General features: G+C 37.1%; 1 protein-coding gene across 9 annotated transcripts in view; it reads right to left on the bottom strand.

The window, feature by feature from the left end:
• The window catches only part of SEC24D (SEC24 homolog D, COPII coat complex component), a 48,693-nt gene that overhangs the window by 18,654 nt on the left and 13,083 nt on the right, over positions 1–16,956 (bottom strand). For all 9 annotated transcript variants that reach the window (XM_030450709.1, XM_030450710.1, XM_030450718.1 and 6 more), the window contains 3 exons: positions 15,555–15,666; positions 14,648–14,775; positions 1,595–1,733 (listed from right to left, as the gene is read on the bottom strand). In XM_030450709.1, coding sequence (XP_030306569.1) covers positions 1,595–1,733; positions 14,648–14,775; positions 15,555–15,666 — 379 coding nt within the window. The remainder of the gene's footprint in view (positions 1–1,594; positions 1,734–14,647; positions 14,776–15,554; positions 15,667–16,956) is intronic.

The following is a 16,956-nucleotide window of genomic DNA, read 5'->3' as shown; positions in this document are numbered from 1 at the left end:
TGGAATAGAGGAGGGGTGGCACCTGGAAGAAGATAAGAATTGATGACTGGTGGGAGACTACACCCTTCTGCAGAAACTCCCCTCCAGGCAGCCTGTCTTCTAACCAACCTGGCTGAATGACAGCTGCCCCTTTGGAGTAAGAGGGACTCAGGGGTAGATATGGCTGTCCATACTACAGCTGTTTTGTTGTCTCTTGACTCACTGCATCGGACCCTGTCGAGGACCAGTGCGGCATCCTGAAGAAACTCGCTGGACAGCTGGACCCCTGGTGGTGACTCTTTCTTTCTCTCATTCTTTCTTACCACTTTTTTACCCTTTTTCTCCACTTTTATCTCTCATTCTTTCCTACTACTTTTCTCTCTCTTATATCTTCTTTTCCTCTCTCCCTCTTTTGTCTGGCTCTATATTTTTGCCTGTGTCAACTGTCAAATAAAATCTGCTTGCACCCGACCTTTCCATGGTTGCACTTTGTTTCACAGATCCAAAACAGAAATAAATTTTAATGTTACCTTGGACCATAACAAATGTATATACAGCTAATGTAATGGTTAGGGTCAGACTGGGGTAGAGTCCCCTCTGCATCCTAGCTCAGCTTTCCTCAATGAATATTTGTTTAGAATGCTTATTTTTCACAATTTTTCCTGTGAAAAGTGTATGTGTGTGTGAGCGGAGGGAATAAGTACCTAGTTTGTGGGCCATTTCAAGTCCTCCATAAAATGTGGGTTGTTTTTTTTTTAAAGTGATTTTTGATTTGGATAAATGACTTTGTAGTAACACAAAGCATGATTTAAAATGACACTGCAACTTGAATGTCTTTTAATGTTCACAAGGCATTTAGATTTGTCTTTGAGAGTTTAAATTGCTAACAAATTATGAAACTATTATCTGCTATGCTTGCCCAAATATTTGAGCATAAGGCAGAAAAGCTGGAATGAGTCTGTCAGGGTTCACATTTCAGAACTGAAAAGATTACTGTATTAGGGAAAACACTGTACTGCTGTGATACAGCTGAGGAAATTCAACTTGATACAAATGTCTCGAAAGGCTAGTGTTGGCAAAGGCTTGGGATTTAGCCAAGAGCTGAGTTACATGTAGCATACTTGAACAAATATGGCATGGTATCTTCTGTGAAAACCAACACTTGTCACAGTAAGATTAATACATTATTTAACTATTGCATCCAGAGTCACAGACAGGACTAAGCTAACGTGTTTCTGAATATTTGGTTATTGATGGAACATTCAGACTTCTTAAGGGAAGTAATTTTCAACACACGAGTTGCTTTCAGTTACCAATACAAGCAGTTTTGTATCTTCTTTAACACCATAATTTTAAATAAAATTTTGACTGTATCAGACTGGACCTCATGAGTCAGCATTATTTTTCACACATTTTTTTTTTTAAACTACTGAACAAATGTTTTTACATATTTTTCTTGGGTAGCAGTTTAGTATTTCTAAATCAAATCTCACAGATGCATCAGTAAACTATTTTCTCATCAAGTCAGCAAGTTGAGAATGCAATTTTTGGGATATGTCTTCCTTTTGGTTTTACAGAATTTGAATGAATCACAGATGAGAGAAATATCATTTACCATCATTTATACAATTGCAAAATCCACACTGGTATCGTCTTCCACCTTCAATAAACTGCATGAAGGGACACATATAAGCTTTGCACCGGTTGCATCGGATTGGTCCAGTCTCACCATGGTTTACAACATGAAGAGGTGCCTAGGTTAAGAGGTACGAGAAGTTATAAAAAACAGTGCACAATTGAAACCAAATGAAGTAAGCTAGAAAGCTACTTCTCAGCCTTAACTCTTGTTAGAGATCCTCTGATCAAGAGGAGTGCATTGTTCAGCACTAAACCTGAGGGGCTAAATTTACAAGTTCACAGGATGTATTCTGGCATTTATCAGAAAGAGAGTAAGGATTTACACCAAAACCTACAAAGTTTTGAAGTCTAGGGCTCCAGCCAGATTTTCTCCAGTAAAAGGTTTTTACAGCTCACCAAAAGCAATCGGCTGGAGTGAGGTATTTTGCTTCGTCTGTTAGATTGAGCTTTTCATGAAGAAATCTGCTGCTGTTTATCTGTTGCAAACTACTAACAACTATTTGCTAAGAAAGCTTCTAATATATTGTCCTAAATGCTGCCCCTCAATGCTGCTGTGTTACACGTTATACTAACATTTAACTGCTGTTAGGGTCACCTGCTAGAGTAGATTTAGATGAAATACTAGTATTTATGGAAGGAAGCAACAAACAAATACAGCAAACAAATACAGTATATCTCAAACACTTGTCTTTCATTTTATTACATGGACTATACTTGCTTATAGCATCTACCAAAAACCAAAACTAACGGAAGATATTTTCCAGATGCCTCTTTTAGTAATAAATGTGCAGTGAATGGAAGATTCCTGTGATTACACTTCATGTTAGAAAAGTCATGTTTGAAATAACTAAAAAGGAAGATTATTCAATTATTTGTGAAACTCTATGGAGCATAAACCCCTTTTGTATTTTTCTTTTTTTCTTACTTCCTTCAATCCCAACTAAAAATCTCTGAACATAAGAAAAAGGAAAGAGTTTCAGCGTTTGGACACATAACAAATACGTGTAAGAGGCACAATGCTGACAGCTTTTGAATACGAAAACATTACCACTATCCTATTATTTTTTTATTTATTTTTTAAAATTATTCTGTCTCCTTTTTAGGAACGGACATATTTCATCTATTATACATTTTAGATTTTATTGGAGTAGAAGAGTCTTGAATACCTAGAAGTCAATCATATCCTTCTAGCATGTACTACTGGCATATACTGTGTTTTGCTTATATTTTACAGAGACAATTTTACTTGTTTATTTCTCCTAAGGGTTTAATATTTTTTGCCAAGGATTTTCTACATACAAGTAGATGTTTCCTACATGGGCTGTAGGTGCTCCCTTCACCAATTTTTTTTTTTACTTTGTATTCTTACTTCCACTAAAATTGAATTTAACACAAATTAACCATTAATGTCAGCTGGCAACCTATCAGGGTTATTTTTCAGACATTAGAGCCTTGGCTATAAAACCCATTCATAACCCACAATTGCATAATCAGTTTTAAAACTTCTGGGGTTTGTTCATTACTCAGCAATTTTCTGATTATCATTCAGCTGTATTAGTTTACTGAGGTCTGTATCTGGTTTGCAGTTAATATTACTATTGTTTCTGGGCTGGCAAGAGAAAAAAAAAACAAAACCAACTCCCGATTCACTTATACATGTTGATTAGTAATTTGAAACATGGTTTTGATACACTTAATGCTATCCAAGAGCAAAGAAAAATTAACCTCAAATTACCATATTTTGAAATACCAAAATGAAGACCTTTACAAAAACTATGAGCAAGAACAATAAAAAACCATTAATGCCATCAAGTTCAGAGCTTAGGTATCTAACGGTCTTACACATAGTTAATAAATGACCTTTTTAAAGACAGCAGAAATTTGTAAAGTATTTGTTTTCTTGTCTTTTTCATATTTGGGGTAGAAATTTTACATATCTCCTCCCCTTAAGCTACATTAAAAAAAAAATTACTACAAAGTCATTTTTACTATGTGGGATTAGAGCCTTAGTAACCTACGGGTTATGTTTGCAAAGATTTACATGCACATTTACCTTCACGGATTAAATGGTCATCTTGAAGTTATGAAGACTATGTGCAGCACGCAAGATTAAAATATCTGCTCAAATCTTAAAAAAATAGTACCCAAAGGCAATATTCCACAAACACATATGGGTCAGATTCTGTTTAATCTTGACCAAAGACATGAAGGATGAAACAAGAACAACAAAAAACATTCTGCAGAAGCTATTTTTTCTTTCCTAACAAGCTAGTAGAAACTTAAAGAACAAAAGTAAAAAAAATAAAATATATATAAAAAGCAAAAGTGCACATCGCAGAATTAAAGATTTAGTCTAACAAAAGAAAAATTCTGAAAAGAGCCCTATGTGTAACTTTTATTGATTTAATAATTTCAGTTTTTGAAATTGAATAGAATGTACATTTTATTCCTTTCTTCAAATACTTTAAAACATTACACCAATAATAAACACGTCTATTGAAAAGGCTATTTGTATGATATTTTCAGAATGTGCACGTAGACCAAAAGCATAAAAAAACCCCCACTTCTTCATGTGAACAATACAGTTTTGAAAGAAACTTGATCTCAAAAAAGTTGAAATATTCCAGAGCTTTGCATCATAATACTAGAAATTTTACCCATCAATAAAAAGTAACTTTTTGTAAACTGCAATTCCAACTTTCAAAATAGCTTCTGACATGGTAGGTTTTTTGTTTAAAAAAAAAGGCAGATGTCCATGGTATACAGAGGTAAATAATAGCATACATGCATTAAAACTGATAAAGTAATAATTTTAAACTAGCGAATATGTAAAAGTTATAAAAAGATATGATACTTAATGGGAGTCTTATTTGATGTGCTCCACTCGCTGTAGATGTCACTGTACACCAGAAGATAAAGCAGAGATTTGTTTATAGTCCCAAGGAAGTCAGTGGCAAACTCGCAGAGAAGCAAGGGATTAAGATGAAATTTTAAATTCTCTTTGTTTGCTTTCCTTTCTAACAAATGCAATACTCCTTTTTCTTTTGCCTTTTCACCTATAAAGTATCAGCATTTTCTTTCTTCTCCTAAATCTTTACCAATAGTAAGTGAATCAAGCTAGATACCTACCATAACTATTTGGACATTTGCTAGACCTGTCACAACCCTACACCTCCCTTCCCTCTCATCATATTACAAGCCTTTGCCCAATTTGCCTACTTCTATCACCTAATAAAGAACTGAGACTAACCTCACAAAAACAAACATTCACTATTTGTTGCTAGCATTCCAGTACTATTAAAATATAAGTATTTCTTGAAACCAATGACTAAATTAACATTTGGTGGTCTAAATCTGAACACGTGGAAGGGATTCCTTTTATGTAAGCTGAAAGAGTGAAGAGGCAAAAAGAATCACCTGTGCTGGGCGGCAGAATACTATCGTTTTTCAGTTAAAGCAAAGGAGGATTGAGCAGAGGAGAGAGGAAATACTCTAACAGACCTGCATAAACCTTTTCTTCCCTGGAAGCTCAGGGCCCCACTGGAGTGCAAGTCCTGAAAGCTGATCTGATAAACTAATTTCTCCCACTATTAGTCTAAATATAGCTGGGAGACTGAAAGTTTTATTTTGGGAATATTTCATCAAGAACATCTCTCAGGAGCCAGAACAGTATCATCACAAAGCAACAGACAGAAATTAGTGGCACAGTTCCAAGATGAAACACATCCATAAAAAATTCCCTAGGGACTGTAGCCTGCACTTAAAAGTCTGAGAAAGCTGAATTACCGTTGCTTGCTAAGGTAATGAAGTCTTGACCCACTCCTGAGGGTTCCCTATGATGCCTGCAATGCATCACCATATCCATATTGTAGGATTAGGGCCACAGCTGGAAATTATAAGTGTAGGGGTAAGAACTGTAAAGAACTGCAAGATCATCATAGCACATCTCTGGAAAGAAACCGTAAAGAGAAAAATTGTAAGAGAAATTATCTCTAGAGAACAAGAAAGGCATATGCAAACACTGCTTGAAAACTGGCCATTTATCACACAACAAAAAATATAAAGCATCTGTTTTGATTGCCAACTGCCATACAAGAAAGCATTTTGCAACTACACTGCAAGACAAATCTCCACAGGCTATGGACACTACATCTTGGCTTTGCTTTTTCCTGCCTACCACAGACCAGGCAGATTTCCATTCACTCCTTGACAGAGACCCTAGCAGTAACCAGGTCTACACTGGGAGCTGCATTTTTGCCTTTAATTTCACCACCGTTTAGGTGCATTAGGTGCATATGCCCAGCACTATTCCCAATATACATCAAAACACTGCATTTTCATGGCTCATTAACCCAAACAAAGATACAAACCTGGCAGGGCAAGAAATTCAGAAAGGCACTTATTCTAGGGTTATTATTTCCACTGACATTAATGCAAACCTAGTTATTGAAACATTCATGAGAATTTTAAGATATAGTACGGGAAATGATTTTTAATGAACCAAGGAAAAGACTGTTGACCAAGTGTGGTACTACTGCCCCAATTTAATCTTGTGTTTAATTAGTACAAAGAAAAGATGAGGGAAAAAAACCCTCTGGATGATCAAGGAAAATTCTGAACTGTAGCACTGCTGCTTTTGGAAAGAAAACTAGGTCATGAACCAAACTGTTTCATTCCTAGGACTGTTGAAGGGTTTTGTTTTCTGTTATTATACCATTATAGATTGCTTTTGTGAAAGATTAACCAGTCTCCATATAATCCTTTAGTTTACAGTTGCTTTTGTGATTCACATTAAAATGTCAAGAAAGCATTGTGATGTGTGATGCTCCTACTGCTTTTTATCTGAAGCTTTTTCCTCTGAAGATCAAAATTATTTTGCCTATTCTTGGTTTTCAGATGTTGAACACTATCAGCCTCTTCAGCTAAGGATTCAAGCCAACTGGCACTGGCTCCTGTGAGGGGTTCACAGCAGGTTTGAGTATTTTCTGTAACACGATACTTTTCCATTTATTTCCTTGATTGTCTGCATAACTGCAGCACAGCTAGAACATTAAACACCTGACGGTATCTCTGACTCTATCCTGATATTTACAACCACATAAAAAACCCATGAATCCTGTTCAAACCTTCTTGATTAAAAACCCTCCAGACCCAGGCTGAATATTCACTTGCATATGCAGCAGCGCAAAAAATACTGTGACACAGTAGTTGAATTTCAAGTTAACACTGCACACGGGATATGATCCAGTGCGCACTAAAATAAATAGAAAACTAGTATTGATTTCAGTAGATCACACCTCAGACTACCCTTGAAATCCATACTCAGCAACTAACTGAATAGAGTTGGCAGTATCAGAATGTAAATACAGGCTATTCTATTCACTTAAAGGAAGAAGGATTTTTGCCTCCTTACTATAACTGAAATGGTTCATGGAACAACATTCTTCAGAAATATTTTAAAGAGCACACTAAAAAAAAAGGCAAAAATTCACCTAAATCCGGACATTTTCTTGAATTGGGAAAAGCTCTGCTGTCAAAGCCCTTGCTTTGGCTTTGGCTCTGAAAGTTCATTGTACTTACAGAGCACAGTTAAAACCTGACAATAACATAATAATAACAACAACAACAATAATAATAATAAAATAAAAAATTAAAAAATAAAAGTTAAAGTTAACAATAAACTACCTAGATGATGAAGTCTTGGGAAGCAATCCAATTCCACATGTATTACTACCAAAAGGCACACTCCATAAGGCAAGCTTCCTCTACTACAGGATAAATGTACCCCCACATTTGGCTTTGCAAAAACCAATCTTACACACACAGGCCTCCAGAGGGATATAAAACTTTCTGGGTGAGGCACCTGGAAATGTTTGAGAGTTCTGGGCTCTTCATGTCATGCATGGGAGAGTCAGGCACCCCAGAGGAACTACACAAAAATCCCAGAGATTAACCTAGCACTAGCAAGTTGAAAAAATTAAAATACAACACAGCAACAAATATTACCAAATACCCATCCTGCTCCATAGCCCAGGCAGAATCATAACTACGAGACCAGAGACTCAGTTCTCTCCCAAATGAAAGCATCAACAAAGATACTTTGGAACTTGTTTTATTTTAGTATCTGTAAAACAGAAGAAATAATAGTGCTTAGGCTCACATTTATGAGCACGGTACACAGCAATGAGTTCAGAATACAAATTTACACTACCTGTACAGTCTCTATATAAACTGATTGTTCCAAATAGTTTGACAATGGATTGGTCATAAAAATACCAACGCATTCCTAAGAACAAGGAGGAATGTCTAGTAGCATGGCCCTACCCTGAAACTAACTGACCTAGTCGCAATATACAGTGCTGTACTGGTACATGTGTAAGTTTTGATGGAAGCAAAGAACTCTTCTGTACAAACTGGCAAATAGCTTGATGATCAGCCCCCCCTTTCCTGGAAGATGAAAAAGAATTTCAATATTGTCAGATTAAGAGTCTTATCTATTAAGTTCCATCATGTGGTGTGCATGGCTTCTGCTCTCACTGTGCTTTAGAAAAGCATGACAACTAGCACAGATTACTTTGATAGTGCATCTCAAAGACACTAATAAAAATCATTCTCATTCTCTGCTGGATACTGAACAAGAGACCAGAACTGCTGAGTATGCAAAGCAATCTGTCCCACTTACAATCTGAAGATAGTAAAATATTACCTCCTCACTAGTGAACAGCTGCTGTTTTTCTTGTGGAGTACTTATTTGAAAGGAGGAAGCTTTTGTTACCTGCACTGGAGAGAAGGTCAGTATTGTCAAAAGATGTTAGTAATTTTGAATAAATAGGCTACAAATGGTGATATGAAGTCTACACAAAAGGAAAAAATTTCATTAAGGATTCAAAATAAGCTCTGATATTTCATTTCCGGTAGCTCTGCATTTGAAAAGGAGTATCTCCATGGACTCCCAAGGAGATACAGGGACTACAAAGTTATAAGCCGACACTAAGAAGGGTGAGACAATTCAAAACAGCAGGTTAGAACTGCTACCAATGTCTCTTTCAAATCTCTTCTTCAGAAAGTTTTAAAGCTATCATCTGTTGATAGTTTAAAAAAAAGCTTTCTGGTAGTTCAGACAATTTTACTAATGATGTAATTGCTGTCTAAAACTTCTGTGTATAAAAACAATTGCTTACATAAGCTTCAGCACCCAAAAGGAAAGAAGGCAGCAACACACACACAAAAAAACTTTGCATAAGACTGGGTGATCCCATAGCTAGGGGCCATAGTATGGGGACCAACTGTCACAGGAAGCAAATTGGTAGACACTACAATGGAAGAGAACACAAAAAGACACAGATAAATAGGATATACAAAGGAGGAGCTGATGTAGGTCTTGAAAAGGGATGTCTTGACATATAGACCTACTTAGCTCTGTCAAAAGTCAGCCTCCACACAGACAAACATGAGCTAGTTGATACTCCTTTTGAATGTAGTCCTCTTGGAAAAAAAAGTCTTTTGATAGAATCCCTCATCAAAAGCTCTCATGAAATATGGGGGAAGGGCCTCCTGTAAATAAATAACTAAAGAAAAGACAGAAATCAAAGGGTAAAATAAAAAATGATGGATTTTTCCAGTGCGTAGATGTTAACAGCAAACACCCGAAGGATCTGTTCGGCAGTCTGTGCTTTTTAACACATCCCTAACAGAAGGACACCATAACGTGCTTAGTTGGAATTGTTTTGTATTGTCTGCAAACTAAGCATTCCTTACTCTCCTCAAACCAATGTTCTGCGTGAGCACATAACCACCATAAATGCATGTGTCTCTATAAAACTATGCTTCAACCTAAAGGTACTGCCTGCTTGTCCTTCTCACTAGCTACAGAATACAGGCAGCAGAACCGAGTCTCCACTGAGCCCAGGTTAGATGGAAAAACCATGGGGATATCCCTATGTATTTTTTTTAAATATATTTGAATTATTTATGTAAAACGCAAAGAAACAGACTTGGGATCTACAGGAACATTTGCTACTTGTTATTTGACTTGCTCCTTGAAACTACAATAAAAAAAGATTTGTAATGATGCAGAACATGCTAGCTGTTCACCTCACTCCATTTTTAGCTTCTGCTAACCTTAGAGCTCTACCTAGGAAATCATCCTATCATGCCTGTAAAAATCATCACTTTCTAAAAAGCTCAGCTGCATCGGTCACCATCAAATTTTGCTGTCCTTAAGAGATCAAGTAGCTTTTAGCTAGTGAACATCAGCATTTCTGAGATGTAATTGTCTTTCAATTTATTTTTTTAACTAGCTAATAAACTGATGAGAAATTGAAAAGTGAAATATTTAAAATACACCAAAAAATTTCTGTTAAAAAAAAGTCAAGTAAATAGGAAAGAACATTGTAGAGAACTACAATACAAAACTTCTGAGGAGCAAAGAAGAAAGTAATTTTTTTAATATATAGGATATTCAAATATCTAAAACTATAGATAATTATTTGGGTTTTTTAATATTTGCTCTTACAGTACAAAATAACTCTTAATTATCTTCTGTTATCAAGTAGTACTAAATGTTAAATCAAGATCCCATGGTTTATTCAGGCTTTGGAAACATTCCTACATCTCCAAAACAAATTCATATAGGGCTTAGCCTATGATAACTGTGAGAGCTAGTTTATTTTTATAGACAGTTGCTAAAGCATTGGTAGACTAAAAATAAATTCTGTCAAACAATGATACAGTATTCTTTATCTATAACACTAAAATACTTTCTATAGATCGCCCAAATCAGGAGAGTGAAAGTGAACTGTTACTTTTGTGAAATAATGAATAAAGACTTCATAAAAATAAGATTCAGAAATGTCCAGAGTTGTTAGGACACTGCACAAGGAAGATATGATTGTTTTAGCAGCCTTTGTTTCAAATAATATCTAACATACATGTAATTTCAATAGTTTATAATTTGGACTGGAGCTTTTTTTGTAGTAATCTTTGAGATAGTGTACACCCTCCTTGTATTTTGCCCCTCTAATTTTCAGCTTGGGGGCTTTTCTGAATAAATCCATTTCACTTGTTCTGCTTTTCTGAAAAGCACTAGTGATTATTCAGAGTAAAATCAGAGAGACAGATGAAAAGTATCCATCTGGCACAACAAAACACTGCTAACCTGCAGAAGCTACAGTAAAGTCCAAACAGAATTTCTCGTAGGTTTTCCTTACCAATGAGATAGAGGAACAAAACGTATCTGACAGCAAAGTGATGCCTATCATCTCCACTACATACATCTTTGACAACTCTGGGACCCCTAATTCCTTTTCATATTCCTTCCTGTACAGATAGTTGCTTTAGGTTAAGAATCTCTCAGGCCCTTCTTCTGATATCCTGTACAGACAAGAACAACTTAACTCTTAGCTCTGATGGTCCAAGTATAAACTCACCAACACCACACTCTGGACTGTCTTCAAGAAAGGAATAACTATCTGAAGACTGCACCAAATCCTCATATTATTTGGAAATGGGAGCAAGGTAAGATTTGTCCTGTCTTAGAACAGTGAAAGCATTCAGAAAAAAACCCAGACAGACAGACATGAATTCCATGGCAAAAGAGCACTCAAAATCCAACTATATTTTATATAGTGTTTTAAGTTCATCCTCAACTATGAGTGGTGATTAAAGCAAAACAACAGTTAAATTAAGAATTCTATTTATGAAACACTCATAAGTCTGTTAAGACACTTGAATGACCCCAATGACCCATAGCTTTTTTAATATGGCTTTACTAACACAGAAAGACACGGTCTATGTAATATGCATCATAATGGATTATGTATACTGTGTAGATTTGCTGAAGTCCTTATAGTTCAAGTAAGATGGGTCAGCTTCTCAGCTGTTCCTAACCATAACACCAGCTGCATGAACCATTTGTGCCCACTTCACATCCATGGCCCACTAAACCCTTGTAGTAATTGCTTTTTTTTTCTTTTTAAAAGAAACAGAACTGAAATTCTCTAGGTGCTAACATTGAGTATTTTAGGAACTACAGAAATAAAGATATAGTTGCAGCAGAAGCTGTAAAGACAAATCAAGGGAAATCATTATAAGGCTAGAACAAAAAGAATTATTTTAAACAGTTAGTATATATAGCATTCTGTTTATCAAGAGATTAAGAGATTAGACAGATTTACACTTTGTACTGAGCCCTTTAACATTTTATGAGGAATCACCTGCAGGCATTGTTAGAAAGCACTATCCTTAAGACAGGACAGACACTGAAACTAACAACATTCTGTGCCTTGTAGTCATCAGTTGCAGGCAGAACGCACCATACTAGGAAATTCAGAAACACAAATAAGCCCCTGAATGCATTCCACCTCTATAAAAAGCCCAGTTCTTCAAATCAAGTGGCTTTTCAGAATTAAAGTGGTTATACATCAAATATGGAAGACCATTTTTATTAGAAGATATTAAGAGCAAGACCTTATTTTGGTAGCAGCAGTGAAGACAAAGGGCACAGGAAAGGCTTATAAAAAATTGCCTCAGGTAAGACATCTCAGCACTTCCTACTAAAACACCACCTCTTAAAGTCTTGTAACTTTACCGTGCAATACAAGACAAGTTACCATGGTAACCTGTACCATGCTGTAATTCTTCAGACTAGAATTTTCCACACTGGATTTTTGCCAATTTTGAGAGACATTTTCTGTTGTTTTTTTAGCCTCTTCCAAGAAGAAAATCTGGGCAAAAATCACTGCTCTTTACAGATTAATGAATTCCACTTACCAATTCCACTGATCCAACAGTTTGGGTGCACTAACACTTAAGAATAAGGGAGAGAATAAGGGAGAGAGGCTTATGGGCTGGAAACTAAACTACACAACTTTAATGAAACAGTAATGAGAATTAGGAAAAATTAATAAATATATATAAATATACAGGAAAATTGATACCACCCTCGTCCCTCCTTTTCCCCAGTAACACTCATGTCACTACCGAGGCTGCAGGGCAGCCCTGGGAATGTCCAGGCTGGACTCCTGAAGTCGGCAGCAGTCAGGAGCTGGAGGCAGGAACACACAGATATGGGCTGGCACAGATCAGGACCACAGGCAGAGGAACAGACGGAATCCTCACAGGATGCCGAGCAAACAGAGACAGGCAAAGAAGGGGAAGCAGGAAGGGAAGAAAGGGATTTGACCCTCGTGATCCCTCAAATTTATAGTATGACATGTATGGGATGGAATACTCTGTTTGGTCAACTTTGGCCATCTATCTTGTCCATTCTTCCCCAAAGGAGGGCTTCAAGTGTGACCTTTTTACTCCTCTCCTTCCGGAGGGCAAAATATTCCTCAGAGCTGAGCAGGGTCCCTAGTTCTCCATACCAGTCTCTAGTAGTAACTATAAACATGGAGCGTTATCAGTCCTAGAAGCAGACACTGAGAAACTTGCTGTTAATTTCAGCAAGTGCAGCTACTTACAAGAGACTTAGCTGAAAGCAAAAGTACAAGACAGAAAATCACCTTTATCCTGGCCCAAACCTGGACAATCCTATACAAACACTATATAGGAGACAGGGAAGTCATGCATGGGGGACATAATGACTAGAGGCAAATTGAAAGATGCACAAAAGAAGAGCCAACATGAAAGCAGAATTGGACACCTGGGCACATATATAAAGGGATAGTGGGATAAAGGTTAGTGAAGAGTAAAGGTTGGCTGGTAAAGTGAACGGGCAAGTGAAACAATAGCAGGAGTTCCACCTAGAAGAAAATGCAGGGGCGCAATAAGCCACGTCTACACATTCTCCTCAAGAACTGAAATGAAACCCAAAATTGCTGTTGAGCAGACAAATAGCAAGACTCAGCATCTGCAGAACTGTAAATAATACATCCTATTTCCCTGTGGACCACAGACAGGATAACTACTTACTACCCTGCTAAAATAAAACTCAATCCAAACTACAGAGGTCTGTTGAATTGGAAGTTAAACACCCTGACAAAGAACAAAATCTGTTTTTTTCCAACATTTTTCAAAAGCCTCCTCAGAATTTACAGTAAGTTAAAGAAAAATAAAAGACTGCAAAACCAAGCAGAAAGCCTTTCCAATTATAATTACACTTTCACGTGTGTGCCTTTTATGAGGAGTTTTTGAAGACACAATCACACACTAAAACTTTCATGAAATCTCTGGGGTTTTTTTCCCCCAGCAAACAGTGCTCTGACAGTAAATTAGTGCAGCACATGAAAAGGACATGCATTCTGCAGACCTTTGTTGCAGAATATAGAAGCCATGCAACGAAAGGAAGCAGGAGTTGAAAAACAAGAAAGATGATCACGCAGCTGAATGCTACACTTGAAAACTAGTTTTATTCCTGCTGCTGATACAATCCCTTGGAGATGCCAGGAAACCAGGGTAACTGTCTTAGGATCACAGGATACTGCCAACCACAAATACTTGGCAGAGAATGAGGGCTATGCTTGGAATATGGAGGGCTATTAGAGATGGCAATATAAGAAAAATAATTGATTAGGTTAATGCCTCCAAATGAGTGACAAATACAGGTGGTTACATTGTCTTCTTTCTATGACTCAGCTTATCGAAATATAAAATACCATCACCTTCTCAGTCTGTTTTGAAAGTAAGTTATTTTGTAAAGAACTTAAGGGGGAAAATGCCCTTTTTTGGATATAACTGTGTCTTAAAATTAACTTCAGATTGCTTGTGGTCATCCCCTTCTAATGTCTTTGCCTATCTGTGCAACTCCAGCAAAACAAGCAACTGACAAAGCTGACAAAAACTAGAGGCAGCTGGGGAAACACCAAGAACCTCAGGTGCTCAGATGACACAGACATCACCTTATCTTAACCAAGATCTTTATCCCTTGAACCTGTATCATGACCCAGGTGCATCTTACAGTCTTCCGCTACCTCTCTACCCATACTCTTCACAAAGGTAAAACACCATCAGTCCCAATCCACTCAGAGAAAAAAAGTCAAATATTTAAGAGACAAGACCTTGTCAGACTAATGCACAGTTAAGTCTTTACCTCGTTCGGTGGAACAATAGCAAAAGGCTGGATGACAGCTGCCAGTGGAATGCGAGCCTGTTTGGCCATATCTGAAGACACTGGGAAGCAGTAGGTAGTGCATCGGATATAACGAGGGCTGGCATGGCCTAAAACAACCAACATAGTATGCAGAGTGAAAAACTGTTATAAAGAACCCACCAGTCCAAAACAGAAACAAGAAAAATCAAAACAACACAAAGCAACAAGTGCATACACAAAGTTAGATACATGCTTTTTTTTTCCTTCCACATAAAATTCTGCCCATCTCTCCTATTTGTGCCATTCCACTGCCCCTCCCTGTCTTTTCTTACTGTTTGAGTTTAAAGCAAAAATTTTAACAGATCAAGAAGTAACTCAATTATTTGCAAAAAGAACCTCAACAGAAATTCTTTTGAAACTTAAAATATCATGGATGAAACACTAGAAATGCTGCAGACCAATACCAACTGTTAAGACTGCTCTAACGAGGTAGCTCAGATTCAGAAAATGTTACCATCATGTTAAAAATCGCTATGCTAAATAGCGCACGAAAATCATCACACCACTTCTTGCAGCAAGTTCTGCAATGAGAAACTGTGCTGTACACTGCAGACAAGAGCTCAGAAAGGCACCAGGGCTTCAGAAATCAGCTTCTTTATGCTCCTTTTTTAACCATCAAGCTACACTCTTCTCACCTTCTTGAAAGGAATTTCTTTGCTCATCAGAACTGCATTACCCCATTCTCAGATAAAGCAAAAAAATCTTGACGTGTTTGTGTGTTTTATACAGTTTATCCAAGCTACGATAAAATAATTTTCAGATTATAAAGTTGATAACTTAGTACCTTTTTTAAAAAAAAATTGATTTCACCTAGAAATTATCCTAAAGCAGTAACAAGGACAGTTACCTTGGTCTTGGATTATGCAGTCTGTGGTGACAAGAGGAGGGACCTGTCCTCTTGTGTTTGTAGCATAGATCTGCCCTCCCCTAAAAGCCTTATCACTTTCAATTACTTCAATCTGTTGACAAGAAACAAGAACAGTCTGAGGAAGGTAAGCCATACTTTCAGTTTCATTCATAAGCAGCTACACTAATATCTACACCGAGTAATACTATTCACATTGTCTTATACAGAGGTACTATAAACCTACCACATTGCAGGCTTCTAGGACACTTAACTACTAGAAAGTTACCCAGACAGATGAGCAGAAGAACTCATTTACAACTCTGGTTGCCTCCCTGACAGGCTGTAAGACCTATATACAGTGAACTAATGAGTGGTTTAGAGTAAGTATATTGACTGCTAGGAGGACAGACCTTGTCAAGAGATGCTAGCTGGAATTGAGGAGTGTGATGGCTAACTCCTCATGAATCTGACCCTTCCATTCTCACACATCAAACTGAAGTGCAAGGCTGCAACACCTTAGACAGATGCCACATACACCAGGTTAGCTTTTTATGACCACTGTTGTGCCAACTGCTTCTTCAGAAATGAATGTACAGGTATGTTCAGACTGCAACAGTGGGAGGAGTCAGGCCTCATTCCTCCTGACTAGGCTCCATCCACAGAGTCATTAGGAAGTAAATAATTTATACAGTAGACTGCCTCTCTAGCTGAACTGTATTTCAGCACTGCCATTTAGAAAGCAGCAATTTAAACTCCCAAGGGAAGCCTTCTAGGCCGCTAGATAGTATTTCCACACTGGAACTTAGGGTTTTCATTCTCTAGGTCAAACTACCATGTTGTGAACTTCCTCCTAGAAAAAAATTAAAGAAGAACAACCACAGAAGGCTTTATTAAAACGAGGCATCTCTGATCATGTACTGATTTACTCTGTTGAAGACTTGTTTATAACAATTTACACGTACTTTAATGTCATGAAATTCTCATGAAGCTGCCTTTATTGAAAAATTCTGTTTCCCATACACTTCCTCCCCTGTCACTTCTGCACACTTCATTCCTGCTTATTTCGTTTCAGGATACAAGTGAAGTTATATAAAGCTGCATTTTGTTCCACACCACAAACCAAACCACTAAGATACCACTATTCCTCCTGTTCCCTCAAGGAAGCTAACCTTTCAGCAATCTTGCTTATGGTATAGCCCAAGAGTTGTATGAGGCAAACGGAATGAAGCAGAAAATTTCTGAAACAGGCTTCGCCAGCACGGCTGTTATCCCATGGAATTGTATCTTTACACTGCATATGAATTTATAATAGCTAGGAAGTTCAGAATAGCTTTCTGTTGGAAAGCAAACAGAGAAAAAAGCAAAATTAGTCCCATTGCTTATTGATCATTGTCCTAGGATT

Source organism: Calypte anna, chromosome 4B, assembly GCF_003957555.1.
Source record: "Calypte anna isolate BGI_N300 chromosome 4B, bCalAnn1_v1.p, whole genome shotgun sequence".
In the NCBI taxonomy this organism is placed as follows: domain Eukaryota; kingdom Metazoa; phylum Chordata; class Aves; order Apodiformes; family Trochilidae; genus Calypte; species Calypte anna.
This window is presented reverse-complemented; position numbering and strand designations above follow the sequence as displayed.